Genomic DNA, 20,108 nt, shown 5'->3' with positions numbered 1-20,108 from the left:
GGGGAGTGGGGAGGGGGTGGTGGTGGGGGTAGACATGTGCTTGTGCCAAGCAAGAATGGGAAAGGGCAGTGAGGCATCAGCTGCAAGGTGGGTTTGGAACAATTGCTGGTACAAACAGGCACCTGACAGCCTGATGACAAAAGGCTACCTGTCCTTTTCCCAGTAAAGACCCTGGCAGCAGTATCTCATGCTCCATTCTTCAATGTTCATGGAGGGGAGAGGGAACATGTCAGAAGGTGAGGGTAGGGTAGGGTAGGGATCTGGGGAAACATGGCTGATCAGGCAGTAGAATCAATGATGGGCAACAGGTCTTTTGTTAGAGTCATAAAGTCATAAGCATGGGCTAAACCTACCATGCTGAACATAATCCCAAACTAAACTAGTCCCGCTGCCTGCCCCTGGCCCATATCCCTCATAACCTTTCCTGTTCATGTACTTATCTCAGGGTCTTTTAAACATTGTAACTGTGCCCACATCTACCACTTCCTCAGGAAGTCCATTCCACATGCGAACCACCCTCTGTGTAAAGCGTTTACCTCTCATGTCTTTTTTAAATCTCTCTCCGCCCACCTTAAAAATATGCCCCCTAGTTTTGAAATCTGCCACCCTGGGGAATAGACATCTACCACTAACCCTCTGATATTTTTAAATTTGATCTAATTTAAAAGTTATTTCATTGAGCAATGTAGGAATTTAACAATGTGAAGCATTTCAAAATACCAATTAGAATGTATCTTTTCTGATAAGTAGGCACAACAAAATCTTATTTCAGATTTAGCATTGATTTCATTTTTTACTTAGAGTTCTGATTTTTAGCAGTGACCTTGACTTTAAGTGAGAACTTATTCAAAATTTAATTTCCTGGACTCCATTGCTAACCTCATTGTTTAGGCACAATATTCAATCACTGTTGCTGCCCGCGAAACCCCTCCTACACCTGAAGGAGGGTCACTGGACTCGTTTTTCACTTCACAGTTGCTGCCAGACCTTCTGCGTTTCTCCAGCACTTTCTGGTTTTGTTTGGTTCTGCTGCTACAGTAAGATGTCTTAGTGCGCCAGGACTGTAAGCAGTTATTTATGAGCTATCGTTAGACAGAGTAGATTTGACCTTTGCTTTTTTGGAAGAACCATTCCTGAATCAGCATTAACATCACAGACTTTGATAAGTATCTACCAAAAGAATAAAAATGTAGACAATATTTTTTGTTTGTATGGGTCACTTTGCTTGCACTCGATTGGATTTTTAAATTAAACAATATCATTCCATGTCAGTAGGGGGCAGGATTACCCTTTGCGAGAAAATAGAAATTTTTATTCAATAAACACAACTTCAGTAGTAACATCGGAAAAGGTATACTTCAGCTCAGTTCAAGTATCTTAGTTCACAAAGTTCAGTACATAACACGACATTTAAGCCTGCCTCCATCTATTTATAATGTAGATTATAAACACACACAACATCCATAAACCTCTTTCGGTTTCTGATATGATGTGAAGGTGCCGGTGTTGGACAGGGGTGGACAAGGCCAGAGGTCACACGCTACCAGGTTATAGTCCAACAGGTTTATTTGAAATCACGAGTTTTTGGAGCGCTGTTCTCACTTTACCTGATGAAGGGGCAGCGTTATGAAAGCTTGTGATTTCAAGTAAACCTTTTTGACAATAACCTGGTATCAGGTGACTTCTGATTGATTTTTGATAGAAAGAGTCCTTATGCTCCTGATAGAACATGCCACACTCATCTCAGTTTATATGAACCATGCCAATTTGTTTCTCTGCTAATTAGATTCAGGTAAGAACATTTGGAAGCTCCTTTATTTAAACCAAGTTGGCAACACAGTGGCTCAGTGGTTAGTACTGCTACCTGACAGCACTAGGAACCTGGGTTCGATTCTGGCCTCATGTGACTGTCTATGTGGAGTTTGCACATTCTCCTCGTGTCTGCGTGGTTTCCCTCCAGGTGCTCCGGTTCCCTCCCACAGTCCAAAGATGTACAGGTTAGGTGGATTGGCCATTCTAAATTGCCCACTGCGTGCAGGCTAGGTGGATTAGCTATGGGTGTATACGGAGTTACAGGGATAGGAAGTGGTTGACGTTGGTCTGGGTGGGATGCTCTTTGGAGGGCTGGTGGGAACTCAGTAGGTCAAATGGCCTGCTTCCACACTATAGGAATTCCATGATTGTATAAAGCATGAATTGCAGTTAGATTGTTTGTAAATGTAGGGATATTTTCCTTTCATTTTAGGGGCAGTTTCATCACTGAGGAAACTGTAAAAGTAGTAGATTCAGAGCTAGACCAGAAGGGGGCAGCAGGATCAAGGAGGAAGACAGCTGTTCATCGAGCACATGCGGCTTTCCACGTTAAAATTCCTAGCGTTTAGGTATATGGACCTCAGAAGTCATTCAGAGTCATTGGATGTTTGGAATTTAATAGATTGGGATTATATCATGTGGTTGAGATTTTTGTATCATGGTGGCAAGGAAGAGAATGCTGACAACATTTGGGCCAGATTTTCCAATCGAAATGGGAACTAAGCACCTGGGAGGAATTTTGTTCTAAGTTATTGTGGTCTTTAAATGCAAATAGTATGATTGGCTAGCAAGTGGCCTTAGCACCAGAACTCCTTCTCTCAAAAGACATTAATTAACCCGATCAGTCTTTTGATAGTTGGGTGAACTTTTTAAAATCAGTTTTATTTCATTCGCTCTTGGCCAGAATTTATTACCCATCCCTAATTGCCCAGAGGGCAGTTAAAAGTCAACCACACATCTGTGGGTCTGGAGTCACATATAGTCCAGACCAGGTAAGGATGGCAGTTTCCTTCCCTGAAGGACATTAGTGAACCAAATGGGATTTTCCAACAATCATTTCATGATCATCACTGGACACTTATTTCCAGGCTCTTATTATTAAATTCAAATTTCACCATCTGCCATGGCAGGATTCTAACCCAGTTCTCCTGGATGAGTTTCTGGATGAATAAATTAGTGATAATACCACAAGGCCATTGCCTCCCAGTGGGTATAACCCTGGAGTATGAAATGCTACTGGATGACATTACCATGACTGCACTGCCTCTCCTTTCCTGTCTATTTGAAGAGACTCCCCTGGGAGCAGTAATCCTAATGACAGAGGATATATGAAGCACACAGATCTTTGATATTGGACACTAGACAATAGTTAAAGTCAATATGGCTATTTTCACCCACTTCGTGTTTAACAGCTGGGGTGTTAAAGGCTTCTCCAGCTGTCTATCCGCACAACCCTGAGTGCACCTCATTGAGAGTGAGTGTGTAAGCATGTGTGCACATGCACCTGTGAGTGTGTGTGTGTGTGTGTGTGTGTGTGTGTGTGTGTGTGTGTGTGTGTGTGTGTATAGATTTGTGTTGGCGTGGGCTTGGGTGGGGTGGGGTTGGGGGCTTAAGAAGCCATGTAATGTTTTGGCCTTGCCTGCGTTTTGTACTCCCGATAGAGTGAAATAGTGTATGTTGGCAACATGAATGAAATACCACACAGATCCATGATGAAAACAGCTAGCCTGTCTTTTCTATTCAACCTGTTCAGAGATGTAATTACACATCTCTGGAACAGGCAGGACTGAACCCAGATCTCTCGATCCAGAGGTAAGGGCACGACCACTGCACCACAGGAGGGCACTTAACTAATTGCTGTTTCTCTACATTCCAATTGAACCTACCCATTGTTACCCGAGGGTGGCACTGTCCTCTCGCTGGGTCAAAGTCTTCATTCTCATCCATGCACACACAGAAGAAGGATCCTTCATAATTTTCACAGAGGGCTGTTCCACAGACTCCATTCATCATCTCGCATTCATTGACATCTATAACATGAGAACAAGTGATTTTCTTTAATTAAAATGTGTACATACTCCGACTGCCTAATAGCAATAGATGAGATTCCTGACAATGGCACCTTTAAGAGGAAAAACTTTGCTGACTATTCCTGGTCTAGTCTACAAGTGACTCCAGAACCACAGCAATGCATCTGACTCATAACTGCTCTCTGAAAAGACCAAAGAAACCATTCAGTTTTTTTTCAAACCACTCTAAATAATAAATAGCACATGGACTGCAGCAAGGAAGCTACTCATCACCACCTTCTCAAGGGTATTTAGGGATGGGCAACATATACTGGCCTTGCCAGTAGTGCCAACACCCCATGGATGTACAAAATAAGTTATACCATGTTCAGATTTACCCTTTCTGCAAGAGATATTTTAAGTACATCATTTTACTTGACTCTGTGACTTAATTATTCATCAAAATAAATATGCACTCATACTCGCAAGGATCATGTTCCACCATTCACCTGTTCCTGGTTTTGTTGAGGAAGTCAGCAAACAAACTTTGTGCTGTTTCCTCATTTATCCAAGTTTAGTTGAACAGACCCTATTTTTTTTCTGTGTTTTTTAAAACTGTGGTATGAAAAGAAAAATAATTGTCTTAAAACCGTGGATTTACAAGGATGGTGGCATATTTTGAACATGCAATACCTGTTCTGAACCCTTTCTGTGTAGCTGTGCAGATGAACCAGAGAAAAGGGCTTGTTTCCAAGTGAAACTGATTGTTTTGTGGACTGGGACCAGTTATCAGTGATAGAAATGCTCTACCTTCCCACATCGATGTGATTGGTTGTCAGGTAGCTGAACAGGTTGTGCTATGAGCAGGACACAGAGAAGCTTTGTCAGACCAGGACAGAAACCAGAAGGTTGGCAACAGCAGAAAACTATTGCAGTTCTCCGCTGTAAGCCACTTTAAATCTGGAGAAAACCAGCTTCTCTTTCCTTCAGAAGATGCTGCAGAATGTGACTTTGAATTGGCTAAGTCATGGACATATCAGAAGGGATCCAACCACCCTGTGCCTTTTGCAAACCAGTGGAAGCATTTGGAAAAAAGAATGTCGAGGACAAATCTTCAGATCAGTAAGAACCCAACACACAGATCTTGTGAACAAAATCTATGGAACTGTTTTCCAAATGGATATTTTCACCAATTTATGTTTGTTTGTGTGTGTATAAGGAGGAGTTAATAAGGGGTTTAGAATTTTAATTTGTAAAATTTGGTTTAATTCTTTACCTGTAGCTAGAATCTAATGATCTATAATAAAGAGTGATTACTTATTAAATACAGAAGCCTGGATCTGAAAATCAAGTCCAACAAACAGACATTGCTGGAGAAACTCAGCAAGTCTGGCAGCATCAGGTAGCTTGGGGATTTTTAAGTTAAAAAAAGCTTGACTTTTGTGACAATCCTAGGAAATCAGGGTGGGACAGTAAAAAGTTGAACATGGTCTATTCTGCTAGCTGGCTACATTCTCAACAATGTGCCTAACAGCTTGTGAGGTGAACATGTGTTTCAGCTCATGTTCAGCTCTTGAATGCAATGTGTTGCTCTTAAAATCAATGAACCATAGAGAGGTATTGCTGATTGCCAGGACTGCAAATATCTGATGTTGTAAACAAAACAAATGGAACATCAAAGCAGAGAGAGGTCTCCTACATTCACGTGGCATTAGACACCTTGGAGTCATACAGTCATACACACATAAAGTCATGCATACATGGAGTCATACATACTGGGTTATGAAGGTCAACAGGAGGAGAGAGGCCAAGTTTCTGCAGGGGAAATACAATTTCTGACTGCTACTCACATCTTTACACCTTTATTTGCTTTGAGCTATTACCTACACTACCTTTTGACTCAAGTCTTCCACTGCATTTAATTCTTTAAAGCACTTATATCTATGCTCTGTAGCCTCTCCACAACAGTTCTGGTCCCAGTGTGGTTTTGAGGCAGGTACTTTAATGATATAATTCCTTCTTTTCCCATTATGGTGCCAGGTTCCTGTGAAATGGAATTCCTCTTTTCCAAACCACTCTTGTAGCCAGGTGTTTGCTACGCAATGGGGAGAAATAGCTCTGCAGAGGCCAGTATTCTGTCACCAAGTTACTCTTTGTTTACATGTACACGGTACCTGACACAGATCTGGCTTCCTCAGAGCCAGCATTCAGAGTGAACAGAACCTCTGACAACCCTGTTTATATCTGTCAGCCAGGGCTCCCTGATTGGACCAGGTTAATAGCCCCAAGTCAGAGAACTCATTTTCTATGAGGTCCACCTAGCTGAACTTGTTACAGTCACTACATGGAAGTGCCAGAATATCAAGTGCACATTGATGCAATAGTTACTTTGCAAATTCTGCCTATCTCCCCAATGATATGTGGGGCCTATGATTTCCACTGGCTGCTCAATGGGAAATCTAACTAAGCTAACAAGGCATGACTCCATTCTCTCTGCTTAGAGAGCACACAATGAAGCAGCCTCTCTTCCTAGATAGAGTCCTTCACCTCCTGGCTGCACTGAACAGTGTCACCGGGAAATGTTCTCCATTTCACCCACTTCTTCCTGGAATTATGGTGTGGATATTGATTGCAACAAGTTTCGTTGCAAACAGCAGCACATTTCTGTGTCCATTTTCTTAGTGAATCTGAGAAAACCCAGGCTGCTGAGTAAGGTGAAGGCAGGAGGAGAAAAAAAACCATAAATTGCTGGAGAAACTCAGCAGATTCTGGCTACATCTGTGGAGAGAAAGCATGGTTAGCATTTCGGGTCCAGTGACCTATCTTCAGAACTGGCTGTAGACAGGAAAAGGTTGGTATATACGCTAAGGACAGGAGATGGGGTGGTAAATGAGTAAACAATGGATAAAGATTGACTCCAGAGAGAACTGCAATTGAGCAGACGAAGGAATGGATAATGGTAAGCTGTGGAAAAAGGAAAGCTGATACTAGGGACCGTTAGTGGGTGACATTGGGTTGACTGTGATAAGAGCAGCCCATGTGATGACAGGGTGGGGTGTGTTGGGGTGGGTAGAAGACATAGAGGAAAGTGTTCAGGTCCTAAAATTATTGAACTCAATATTGAATCCTGAAGGCTGCAGGGTTCCCTGGCTAACATCTTTAGTTCAGGCCTGCTGCAGTACTGCAGTGGAGCTCAGTGCAAGCTGGAAGGTCAATATCTCATTTCCTGTTTGGGGGGGGAGGGGGGGAAGGGGGGGGGGGGGGGGCTTTGCCAACGTAGACAATTTTCCAGCCACATCAGTAATTTTCTGAAGTAACTTCAAAGTATCCTGTCACTAAGTCACCCTTTATTTACATGTGGATTGTTCTTGTCATTGATCCAGTTCCCTCAGAGCCAGCTGTCAGAGTGAACAGGATGTCTGACACTCCTGTTTATATCCATCAGCCAGGAGTCCCTGATTGGTCAAAATTAACCGCCTCAATCAGAAAACTCATATTCTATGAGATCTATCTAGCTGACCTCCCTACAATCACCACATTTTCCTTAAATTCCATGGGCTTATGCTTAAATCTCTTTATCAAAAGCCTTCTGGACGTCCTTAAAAGCTGCTTTGTGGCCCTGTGCTGGTCTTTGTATCTTTCCCAGTTAACAAGATCCATGCTATTCTTTGTATTTTTATCAGCCCTTTCATTGAGTTTTATGCTGTCCCTTACCTATTTGGGTTGTCCATGGCTCTTTTTTTCTGTGAAAGTGGAGCTTTTCCCTCTCAGGGGTATAAACTGGCTTGGTATTACCTACCAAGGCATGAGCATAATTGGGCCATAACAGTGGAGGCCATGCTCCGTTATATCTTTGAAAGTGAAGCATTGGAATCCCTTGTTAAAGAGACCTAGCTTTAATGGGAGTTGGTGACACACAGTATCATTAACTGCATCGTCCATGTAAAATGCAGTCTGCTCAACCTCAATTTATCTGTTAATTCATTTTAAACCATGTTAATCCTGACTGTTAAAGGTTAAATTGTATATAAAGTAATGTAAAGTCACTATTGTCTTACAGATCATAGAGCTGCTCTCTCATTCAATAGAAACAACTGGTGGTGATTTAACCTGAGGGGCACCATGTCTCAGGCAAGGGGAGAGATTGAGAAGGAGAGTCCTTCATGGTAACCTCAGCCGATGCAGTAATTGAACCCACACTGTCAGTAAATATATTTTAGAATACATTTTGCATGCTTTGGCTATGTCTGGGTTGAATTGAGCATTTTGGAACGGTTTGTTGTTGTGAAGTTTGGCGAGCTCTCTCACGGTATCTTAAGGAAACTCATCTCATTTGTTATTTACCTCACAACTTCTGCTTCTCTCACCACTGACTTCTGCCCCATCTTACCATTTCCTTGCAGTGCACTCTAGACATGACTGACCGGACCAATGGTAAGTGATTCCTCTTGGGATGGCCTGGCAAGATGGTGGGGTGGTAAATGAGTAAACAATGGATAAAGATAGACTCCAGAGAGAACTGCAATTGAGCAGACGAAGGAATGGATAATGGTAAGCTGGGTTAAACCAGGAAAGATCCCTTGACCGTGAGCCTCCCAGATGGATGACTGACTGTGTCAAAGCCCCTTGATTGTGGCCATGACTGATGATGCTTGGACCCCCTGACCGACAATGGATTCCTTGGATAGATCGAACATTATTCCCCATCATTTATTGACATGGCCAATGAATGTGCAGTCTGTTTGGCACCGTGGCAGCTGGTACATGCTGACAGCATTCGATTAACATCTTGCTGTATCATTCACAAAGTTGCCCTCCCTACAGTGAGACAGGCATACTGTTTTTGTGTCTGTGCTAAAGAGCCCATCCGAATAGCAGTAATAAAAGCCTCTGGATGGTATGGATGCTGTGGGTAGATGCAAGGTGAGTGCTAAGAGAGAGAGCAAGCAGCTTTGAGAAGCAGCCTGACTCAGTCCATGAGTTGGTGCTTGCGTGCCAAGTGTCCATGCTGCAGTGTTTCAATTCCAGTTTCTGGTATGGCCTTCAAGACAAGCATTTGGTAGTGATGGCCATGATGGGCTGGCAGATGCCAATGCCTGTGGAGGAAGGGTACAGCTGTGCCTATGGATTGTGCCCTGAGATAGAGTCATAGAGATGTACAGCATGGAAACAGACCCTTCAGTCCAACCCATCCATGCTGACCGGATATCCCAACCCAATCTAGTCCCACCTGCCAGCACCCAGCCCATATCCCTCCAAACCCTTCCTATTCATAGAACATAGAACATAGAAAAATACAGTGCAGTACAGGCCCTTCGGCCCTCGATGTTGCGCCGACCAAAGTCTACCTAACCTACACTAGCCCAATAACCTCCATATGCTTATCCAATGCCCGCTTAAATGACCATAAAGAGGGAGAGTTCACCACTGCTACTGGCAGGGCATTCCATGAACTCACAACCCGCTGAGTAAAGAAATATACCCATCCAGATATCTTATAAATGTTGCAATTGTACCAGCCTCCACAACTTCCTCTGGCAGCTCATTCCATACACTTATTAGATTAGATTAGATTACTTACAGTGTGGAAACAGCCCTTCGGCCCAACAAGTCCACACCGACCCACCAAAGCGTAACCCACCAATACCCCTACATTTACCCCTTGCCTAACACTACAGGCAATTTAGCATGGCCAATTCACCTAACCTGCACATCTTTGTGACTGTGGGAGGAAACCGGAGCACCCGGAGGAAACCCACGCAGACACGGGGGGAACATGCAAACTCCACACAGTCAGTCGCCTGAGACGGGAATGGAACCCGGGTCTCAGGCGCTGTGAGGCAGCAGTGCTAACCACTATGCCACCGTGCCGCCCACACGTATCACCCTCTGCGTTAAAAAGTTGCCTTTTAGGTCTCTTTTATATCTTTCCCCTCTCACCCTAAACCTATGCCCTCTAGTTCTGGACTCCCCGACCCCAGGGAAAAGACTTTGTCTATTTACCCTATCCATGCCCCTCATAATTTTGTAAACCTCTATAAGGTCACCCCCTCAGCCTCCGCGCTCTAGGGAAAACAGCCCCAGCCTGTTCAGCCTCTCCCTCTAGCTCAAATCCTCGAACCCAGGCAACATCCTAAGAATCTTTTCTGAACCCTTTCAAGTTTCACAACATCTTTCCGATAGGAAGGAGACCAGAACTGCACGCAATATTCCAAAAGTGGCCTAATCAATGTCCTGTACAGTCGCAACATGACCTCCCAACTCCTATACTCAAAACTCTGACTGATAAAGGAAAGCATACCAAATGCCTTCTTCAGTATCCTATCTACCTGCGACTCCACTTTCAAGGAGCTATGAACCTGCACTCGAAGGTCTCTTTGTTCAGCGACACTCCCTAGGACCTTACCATTAAGTGTATAAATCCTGCTAAGATTTGCTTTCCCTAAGTGCAGCACCTCGCATTTATCTGAATTAAACTCATAATTTGAGGACTTTAATTCTCAGCCCACTACACTCAGCCACTTCTCAGCCCATTGGCCCATTTGGTCAAGATACTGTTGTAATCTGAGGTAACCCTTCTCGCTGTCCACTACACCTCCAATTTTGGTGTCATTTGCAAACTTACTAACTGTACCTCTTATGCTCGCATCCAAATCATTTATGTAAATGACAAAAAATAGAGGACCCAGCACCGACCCTTTTGGCACTCCACTCATCACAGGCTTCCAGTCTGAAAAACAACCGTCCATCACCATCCTCTGTCTTCTACCTTTGAGCCAGTTCTGTATCCAAATGGCTAGTTCTCCCTTTATTCCGTGAGATCTAACCTTGCTAACCAGTCTCCCATGGGGAACCTTGTCGAACGCCTTACTGAAGTCCTTATAGATCACATCTACCCCTCTGACCTCATCAATCCTCTTTGTTACTTCCTTAAAAAACTCAATCAAGTTTGTGAGAAATGATTTCCCATGCACAAAACCATGTTGACTATCCCTAATCATTCCTTGCCTTTCCAAATACATGTACATCCTGTCCCTCAGGATTCCCTCCAACAACTTGCCCACCAACATCAGACTCACTGGTCTATAGTTCCCTGGCTTGTCCTTACCACCCTTCTTAAACAGTGGCACCACGTTAGCCAACCTCCAGTCTTCCGGCATCTCACCTACGACTATCGATGATACAAATATCTCAGCAAGAGGCACAGCAATCACTTCTCTAGCTTCCCATAGAGGTCTAGGGTACACCTGATCAGGTCCTGGGGACTTCTCTATTTTTATGCGTTTCAAGACATCCAGCACTTCCTCCTCTGTAATATGGACATTTTGCAAGATGTCACCATCTATTTCCATACAGTCTATATCTTCCACATCCTTTTCCATGGTAAATACTGATGCAAAATACTCATTTGAAATCTCCCCCATTTTCTGCGGTTCCACACAAAGACCGCTTTGCTGATCTTTGACAGGCCCTATTCTCTCCCTAGTTACCCTTTTGTCCTTAATGTATTTGCAAAAACTCTTTGGATTCTCCTTAATTTTATTTGCCAAAACTATCTAATGTGCCCTTTTTGCTCTCCTGATTTCCCTCTTAAATATACTCCTACTTCCTTTATACTCTTCTCAGGATTCACTCGATCTATCCTGTCTATACCTGACATATGCTTCTTTCTTTTTCTTAACCAAACCCTCAATTTCTTTCGTCATCCAGCATTCCCTATACCCACCAGCCTTTCCTTTCACCCTAACAGGAATATACTTTCTCTGGATTCTTGTTATCTCATTTCTGAAGGGTTCCCATTTTCCAGCCGTCCTTTACCTGCGAACATCTACCCCCAATCAGCTTTCGAAAGTTCTTGCCTAATACCGTCAAACTGGCCTTTCTCCAGATGTTGTTATCCAGTGTCCAGCATGGAGGTCATTCAGACCTTGGGCTCAACTGAATCCGTCACATATACAAGTTTGGTTTCCTTGTTGAATTTTGCTGACCTCTAGCTTTGTCGAGTTCAATGAGGTGGGAGGTTGAATACTTTGGCAAGGAGAATACAAGCACTGAATGTTACAAAAATGGAAATAAAAGACTGCAGAAAGCTTCAGCGGAGCGAGATTTGGAAGCCCTTATACATAAATCACAAAGAGCTAGCATCCAAATTAATAGGGAAGGCAAATGGGATGTTGGTCAGTCATTCTAAGGGAATGGAGTATAAAAATAGGGAAGTCTTTCTAAAATAATACAAACCACCTTTTAGACTATACATCGAATAATGTTCATAGTTGTGGTTCCCTGATCTAAGGAAAGATAAACAGTCATTAGAGGCTGTCCAAAGAAGGTTGTTCCGGAACAGGGAGGAATTGTCTTACAAAGAGAGATTGTGTAGTCTGGGTCTGTACTCACTTGCGTTTTGAAGAAAGAAATGATTTACAAGAATGCTGCCAGGATTGGGAGGTTTTGATCGCTAGGGAAAGGCTGAATAGGCTAGGGCTGTTTTCCCTGGAGCATTGGGAATGAGGGGTGACCTTATCGAGGTTTATAAAATCATGAAGGACACAGATAGGAAGAATAGGCAAGGCCTTTTCCCCAGGGTAGGGGAATCCAAAATTAGAGGGCATAGGTTTTAAGGTGAGAGGGGAAAGATTTAAATGGACCTAAGGTGCAACTTTTTCATGTAAACAGTGGTGTGTGAATGGAATGAGCTGCCAGAGGAAATGGTGGAGGCTGGTACAAATACAACACTTATACAATTACAACAGTCATAGAGTCATAAAGATGTACAACACGGAAACAGACCCCCTCGGTCCAATTCGCCCATGCCGAGCAGATTTCCTAACTTAATCTAGTCCCATTTGCCAGCATTTGCCCCGTATCCCTCTTAAACCCTTCCTATTCATACACTCATCCAGATGCCTTTTAAAAGATCTTTTCCCCAGGGTAGATGAGTCCAGAATTAAAGGGCAGAGGTTTAGAGTTAGAGGGGAAAGATTTAAAAGATGCAAGTTTTTCACGCAAAGGGTGGTGCATGTATGGAATGAGCTGCCAGAGGATGTGGTGGAGGCTGGTACAATTACAACATTTAAAAGGCATCTGGATGAGCATATAAATAGGAAGGGGTTTAGAGGGAAATGGACCAAGTGCTGGCAAAGGAACTAGATTTAGTTAGGATATTTGGTCAGCATGGACGAGTTGGAGCGAGGGGTCTGTTTCCATGCTGTACATCTTATGACTTTTATAAACCTCAATAGCCTATTCTTCCTATCTGTGTCCTTCATGATTTTATAAACCTCGATAAGGTCACCCCTCATTCCCAAAGCTCCAGGGAAAACAGCCCCAGCCTATTCAGCCTTTCCCTAGAGATCAAAACCTCCCAATCCTGGCAGCTTTCTTGTAAATCTTTTCTTTCTTCAAAGCGCAAGTGAGTACAGACCCAGACTACACAATCTCTCTTTGTAAGACAATTCCTCCCTCTTCAGGAACAACCTTCTTTGGACAGCCTCCAATGACAGTTTATCTTTCCTTAGATCAGGGAACCACAACTATGAACATTATTCGATGTGTAGTCTAAAAGGTGGTTTGTATTATTTTAGAAAGACTTCCCTATTTTTATTCTCCATTCCCTTGGAATTACTGACCAACATCCCATTTGCCTTCCCTGTTAATTTGGATGCTACCTCTTTGTGATTTATGCACAAGGGCTTCCAAATCTCTCTGTGCTGAGGGTACTGAAGGATAAAATCCATTTACATTTGGAAAAGAATGGGCTTATTAGTGATAGGCATCATGGTTTTTTGCAGGGTAGATCATGCCTTACCAACGTAATAGAGTTCTTTGAGGAAGTGACCAAGTTGGTAGATGAAGGAAGGGCTGTAGATGTCATATACATGGACTTTAGTAAGGCATTTGATAAGGTTCCCCATGATAAACTAATGGAGAAAGTGAAGATACATGGTGTTCAGGATGTTCTAGCTAGGTGGATAAAGAATTGGTTGAGCAACAGGAGACAGAGAGTACTGGATGATGAGAGTTTCTCGAAATGGAGAAAAGTGACCAGTGGTGTTCCACAGGGGTCAGTGTTGGCGTCACTGTTGTTTGTAATATACATAAATGATCTGGAAGAGGGCACTGTTGGTCTGATTAGTAAGTTTTCAGATGATACGAAGATTGGTGGAGTAGCAGAATGCAAAGGGGCCTGTCAAAGAATACAGGAGAATATAGATAGACAAAAGTGTTGTGCGGAGATATGGCAGATGGACTTCAATCCAGGCAAATGTGAGGTGATGCATTTTGGGAAGACTAATTCTAGAGCGAACTACACTGTAAACGGAAGAGCCTTGGGAAAAGTTGATGAGCAGAGAGATCTGGGAGTTCAGGTGCATTGTACCCTGAAGGTGGCTGCACAGGTGGACAGAGTGGTCAAGAAGGCATATGGTATGTTTGCCTTCATCGGTTGGGGCATTGAGTATAAGGGCTGGCAGGTCATGTTAAAATTGTACAAGACTTTAGTTCGGCCTCATTTAGAATATCGTGTATAGTTCTGGTCGCCACATTACCAAGAGAATGTGGATGCTTTGGAGAGGGTGCAGAGAAGGTTTATGAGGATGCTGCCTGGTATGGAAGGTGCTAGCTATTAAGAGGTTGAGGGTAGGTTGGGATTGTTTTCATTAGTGAAAAGGAAATTGTGGGGGGACCTAATTGAGGTCTACAAAATCATGAAGGGTATAGACAGGGTAGGTAGAGATAAGCTTTTTCCGAGGGTGAGGGATTCAACAATGAGAGGTCATACTTTCAAGGTGAGGTGAAAAGTTTAAGGGTGATATACACGGCAAGTACTTTACACAGAGGGTGGTAGATGCCTGGAACACATTGCCATTAGAGTTGGTCGAGGCTGGCACGGTAGATTAATTTAAGGTGTGTCTGGACAGATGGATGAGTAGGTGGGGAGCAGAGGGATACAGGTGCTTAGGAATTGGGCGGTAGGTTTTGACAGTGGATTTGGACTGGCTCAGTGTTGGAGGGCCAAAGAGCCTGTTCCAGGGCTATAAATTTTCTTTGTTCTTTGTACTAAGAGATTTACCAGGATGCTGCATGAATGGGAGGGCTTGTCTTGTGAAGAAAGGTTGAATGAGCAAGGGCTTTTCGCACTGGACAGAAGAAGGAAGAGAGGTGACCAATAGAAGTGTACAAGGTAATGAGAGGCATAGAGCCAAAGACATTTCCCAAGGGCAGAAACGGCTGTCACAAGGGGTCACAATGTTAATTGATTGGAGGAAGGTATATGGGAAATGTCTGAGGTAGGTTCTTTATGCAGAAAATGGGTGCATGGAATGCACTGCCATCGTGGTAGTAGAGTCAGAGACATTAGGGACGTTTTAGCGATTGCTGGGCAGGTACATGGACAGCAGTAAATTGAGGGGTATGTTGGTTAGGTTGGTCTTAGATTAAAATAAATGCTTGGCACAACTTCGTGGGCTGAGGGGTCTATACTGTACTGCAATGTTTCATGTTCTATATCTGTGAATAAAAGAATAACCATTTACGACAGAGATGAGGAGCACTTCCTTCTCTCAGAGAGTGGTGAATCTGTGCAAGTCTTTACTGCAGAAGGATTAGATTAGATTCCCTACAGTGTGGAAACCAGCCCTTCAGCCCAACCAGTCCACACCGACCCTCCGAAGAGTAACCCATCTAGACACATCTCCCTCTGACTAATGCACCTAACACTGTGGGCAATTAAGCTTGGCCAATTCACCTGACCCGCACATCTCTGGACTGTGAGAGGAAACAGGAGCATCTAGAGAAAACCCACACGGATATGGGGAGAATGTACAAACTCCATACAGACAGTCGCCCAAGGCTGGAATTGAACTGGGACCCCAGTACTGTGAGGCAGCAGTGATAACCACTGAGCCATTGTGCCACTCACATTGATGTTGAAGCTGGCTCATTAAGTGCAGTCAAGGCTGAGATAGGTAGATTTTTTAATCATAAGGGAATTAAGATTTATTGAGCAAAGTAAAGTCAAGGATTATCAGGTCAGCTATGATCTCATTGAATGGTGGAGCAGACTCGATTGGCTGAATGGCCTATTTCTCCTCCTCTGTCTTATGTCTTATCAAGCCAGATTATAACAGAGATCAGCTTGGCCAGTTGTTTCTGAACTAAACTCTTGATATCAACTGTGTTGGTAATAAGTGCACAAGAATTGATTTTATTATTTGTGCATTTTGGAAGGAGATAATAAAGAGCTGGGAATGTTGATTTTCAAATCAATTAGAAATCAAACATTGTGCGGATGAAGCTCAGTGCACATTTCAGTTTTCATCGTTGTGAAATGATTTTGAACATTCCTTCACATTAACGGTGCTACATCAATATAAGTCATTAAAGGCTGCAAGGAAAAACCGAGAGAACTGCAGATGCTGAAAATCAGAAATTGTTGGAAAAGCTCAGTAGGTCTGGCAGCATCTTCAGGAAGGGTTACTGGACCTGAAATATTGACTCTGATTTCTCTCCACAAATGCTGCCAGACCTGTTGAGCTTTCCCAGCAACTTCCGTTTGAGTTATTAAAAGCTCCAGTCTAGTTTCTGGTTTGCGATGACAGACATGGAATGTGAAACAAACTGGTTATTATCCTCAATTGGATTACTGTCTCATAATCAGTAAATCCCCTTTTCAACAATTTCTAAAATTCCATTTTGACAAAACAAAAAATCCTGACATTGCTAAACCTCTCATGTTTGTCTTGGCGTGTTTAAAATTCGTGGGCTGTAACAAAAGTATATTTGCTACCAAATTGATTTTCTTTAAAAAATGAAACTGATGTAATGAAATACCTGTTAGCAGTGTATTATGGTGCTTTTCGGCTTAAGTCTACAAATGACTTTTTCTGAAAACTGTACTGGAGAAATGGCACAATTGTTTAATCAGGACCTTGGGCAAAGCCAACCTCCCAGCCACCCAGTTCAGGTTTTATGTTGGATTTTACATGATGTGGACAGCAATTCCTCCAGTTCAATCCACATAAGACTGTAAGAAAGTTGAAGGCTTAAACATATTCCTTATTGGAGACAAAACGACTTGTTACAATGCCTGTGCATGTATCAGCCAGTAGTTTATATAGACAAGGTCACAGTATCTGGGTCAGTGCATCAATTGTATCTGGGTCAGTGATAGACTACTCCAAGCATTGAATTTCAGATCATTTTGATGTTAGGTAAACAGCAGGATAATGATATTTAAAAGTTACCCTGTCGAATAACATTAATCATTGCTGCCTCGGGGAGCTAATAAGATTTTGCTTATTGAGAAAACAAACATACTTGCATTCCCACTGTGCAGTGAAAAATCAGGCAAAATTACACAATAATCACTTCTTTTGGCTTAGGGATAAAATTACAATTTTCGGTTAGACTACAGATGTATGAAGTGAGAAATGGATTCAAAGTGTAATCGTTGTTCATTGGGAAAGTAGTGGTTACATGGAAGCCATTGGTAATTTTAAAAAATGCCACCCAGCCGAATGATCACTGTTTGAAGAGCCAGATGGTGGTCACTCAAGCTTGCAAACTCAAGTTGGCAGGTAGAAAACCTGGATCTTTCAAATACCCACTGGGTGCATGGAAATACTTGTAAGTTCCAACGTAAGAAATAAGTGAGGTGTGTTCGCATTTTGTTAAAGGGTCCCATGAACAGAAACATTTACTAAAGAAGCTAGAATTGAGTCATATCTTCTGCCTAGAAAAAGGTCCTTCAGCACATTGGGTCCTTGCCAGTCGAAAACAACCACCTAACTATTTTAATCTCATTTTCCAGCACACAAACAGAAGCCGGAGTTAATGTTACGGGTCCAGTGACTCATAATCCAGCACTTAGCCCATAGCCTTGTGTGCCTTGGCAATGCAAGTGTTCATCTGAATTCTACTTAAATGCTATGAGCGTTTCAGCCTCTACATCCTTACCAGGTGGTGAGTTTCACATTCCCACCTTCGTCTGGGTGAGAATGCTTTTCCTTACAACTTCTCTAAACCTTCTTCCCCTTACCTTGAACCTATATCCTCTGGTCCTTGATCTCTCCACCGAGGGTATGTGTTTCTTCCTGTTTATTTTATCTATGTCCCTCATATTTTATAAATCTTAATAAGGTCTCCTCTCAATTTTTTCTGCTCTAATGAAAACAACACTAATATCTCTACCAAGTGAAACTCTCCAGCCCAGCACCATCCTGGTAATGCAGACATTTACTAGAAAGGAACCAAGTAGAGCCATACCAAGTGACCAATGCACTTTCAAGTGGAGAAAGAGTGACCCTTCACGTGGGTTTGAGTATCTGTAAGGTTGTTGTTAAGGGAAAAAGGGTTGAATTGTTTTTGCTGTTCTTTGTAGTAAGATAATTTCTAATTATTTTTATACCATGTCTTTTCCCTTTGTGTGTAATAAACATTGATGATTTTTTGTTAAACATACATCGATAGAACCTTAAGAATATGTTACGACTGATCCCTATGGTAACCAAATGACAATGATAAAATTATGATCTATCAAGCCAACTTTCATTTTAGGATCTGATTTATCCAATACTGCCATCAGCTTCCAGAGGTAGGCTGTTCAGACAGCCTGCTTTGATGCACAGAGTCTGTGTGAGAGGTAAATAAAAAGAGACGAAAACCAAAGATTTAGATTAGATTCCCTACAGTGTGGAAACAGGCCCTTCAGCCCAACAAGTCCACATCGACCCTCTGAAGCGTAACCTACTCAGACCCATTTTCCTCTGAGTAATGCACCTAACACTACGGGCAATTTAGCATGGCCAATTCACCTGAGATGCACATCTTTGGACTGTAGGAGGGAACCAGAGCACCCGGAGGAAACCCACACAGACACGGGGAGAATGTGCAAACTCCACACAGACAGTCACCAAAAGCTGGAATTGAACTTGGGACCATGGTGCTGTGAGGCAGCAGTGCTAACCAATGAGCAACTGTGCTGCACTACTAAGCCACTGTGTTGCCCACATCACATCCATTACAGCTCTTCACCTCTCATACACCCTCAATGCCTCATTTATATCAACTCATGTCATCTTATTGCCCTACCCACACCCCCACGGGTCCTCATATCCTGAGTCCTGGCTATGTCCCCCTGAGTCCATTGCTTCTAATACCCACCAAGACACCTTATGGTCTTCCCACTACATGGTCCCTCATACATTCCATGTCAACCTATTCCCGACTCATCCCATGTTTCTGCCCCCACTGGTCAACCTTTAACGTTCTCTCTCCATGCCAATTCACATGGAGCCCACCATGTGCAACGCTCAGGAGCCCTGCTGACGTAAATGAAACCTGTGTCTATTGATAATGTCACTATTAAAGGGAGACACGCTTGTTGACAGAAGACTATTCAATACACTGGGATTTTTTCGATGCTAATGAGAACAAATATTTCTATTCCAAAAACACTTGGGGCTGGCAATCAATCTGCTTACCTATCAGTCATTCTATGTGAAAATCTTAAGCTGGACAATCAGTTATGCAGCTCAAATATCAACAAGCACAATGCAACTGATATTATTTCAAAATATAGGCACATTTGCTTTTAGATTTTGAGTCCAAAGAAGTAAAATCCCAGACCAGTTTGATAGTCATCTCTTAGCTTGAGAAAGGAGGTACTGGCACTCAAGGGGGTGCAGAGGGGGTTCATGAGGATGATTCTGAAGTTGAGGGGACTTACGAGGAGAGTTTGAGTAGACTAGGACTATACTCATTGGAATTGAGAAGAACGAGGGAGGACCTTATTGAAACATGCAAAATTGCGAAGGGAATAGATAACACAGAAGCAGGGAGGTTGTTTCCATTGGTGGGTGAAACTAGAACTAGGGGGCATAGCCTCAAAATAAGGGGGAGCAGATTTAGAACTGAGTTGAGGAGGAACTTCTTCACCCAAAGGATTGTGTTAGATTCTGTTATTAAAGGATGTAATACCAAAACATTTAGAAATATGTAATGTAATCAAGCAGAGTCAGCACAGATTTTAAAAGTGAAATTATGTCAGGCAAATTTATTAGAATTCATTGAGGGGGTAACAAGCAGGATAGATAAAGGAGAACCAGTTGAAGTAATAGATTTGGATTTATAATGGGTGTTCAATAAGAAACCGCACACAAGGCTATTTAATAAGGTAAGAGCCCAGGGTGTATATTGTATGGATAGAGCATTAGCTAACTAATAGAAGACAGAGAGTTGGGATGTTGTTCTCAGAGTGATAACATGAAACTGTAATTAATGATTTGGATG

General features: G+C 42.7%; 1 protein-coding gene across 1 annotated transcript in view; it reads right to left on the bottom strand.

Annotated features, from left to right (window-relative positions):
- Positions 1 to 20,108, bottom strand: part of LOC132818217 (latent-transforming growth factor beta-binding protein 2-like) — a 437,178-nt gene that overhangs the window by 41,889 nt on the left and 375,181 nt on the right. Inside the window, exon 28 of the mRNA XM_060828998.1 lies at positions 3,699 to 3,842. Coding sequence (XP_060684981.1) covers positions 3,699 to 3,842 — 144 coding nt within the window. The remainder of the gene's footprint in view (positions 1 to 3,698; positions 3,843 to 20,108) is intronic.

This window comes from Hemiscyllium ocellatum, chromosome 8, assembly GCF_020745735.1.
Source record: "Hemiscyllium ocellatum isolate sHemOce1 chromosome 8, sHemOce1.pat.X.cur, whole genome shotgun sequence".
NCBI lineage: Eukaryota > Metazoa > Chordata > Chondrichthyes > Orectolobiformes > Hemiscylliidae > Hemiscyllium > Hemiscyllium ocellatum.
The sequence above is the reverse complement of the archived record's forward strand: the minus strand, read 5'-3'. Positions and strand labels throughout refer to the sequence as shown.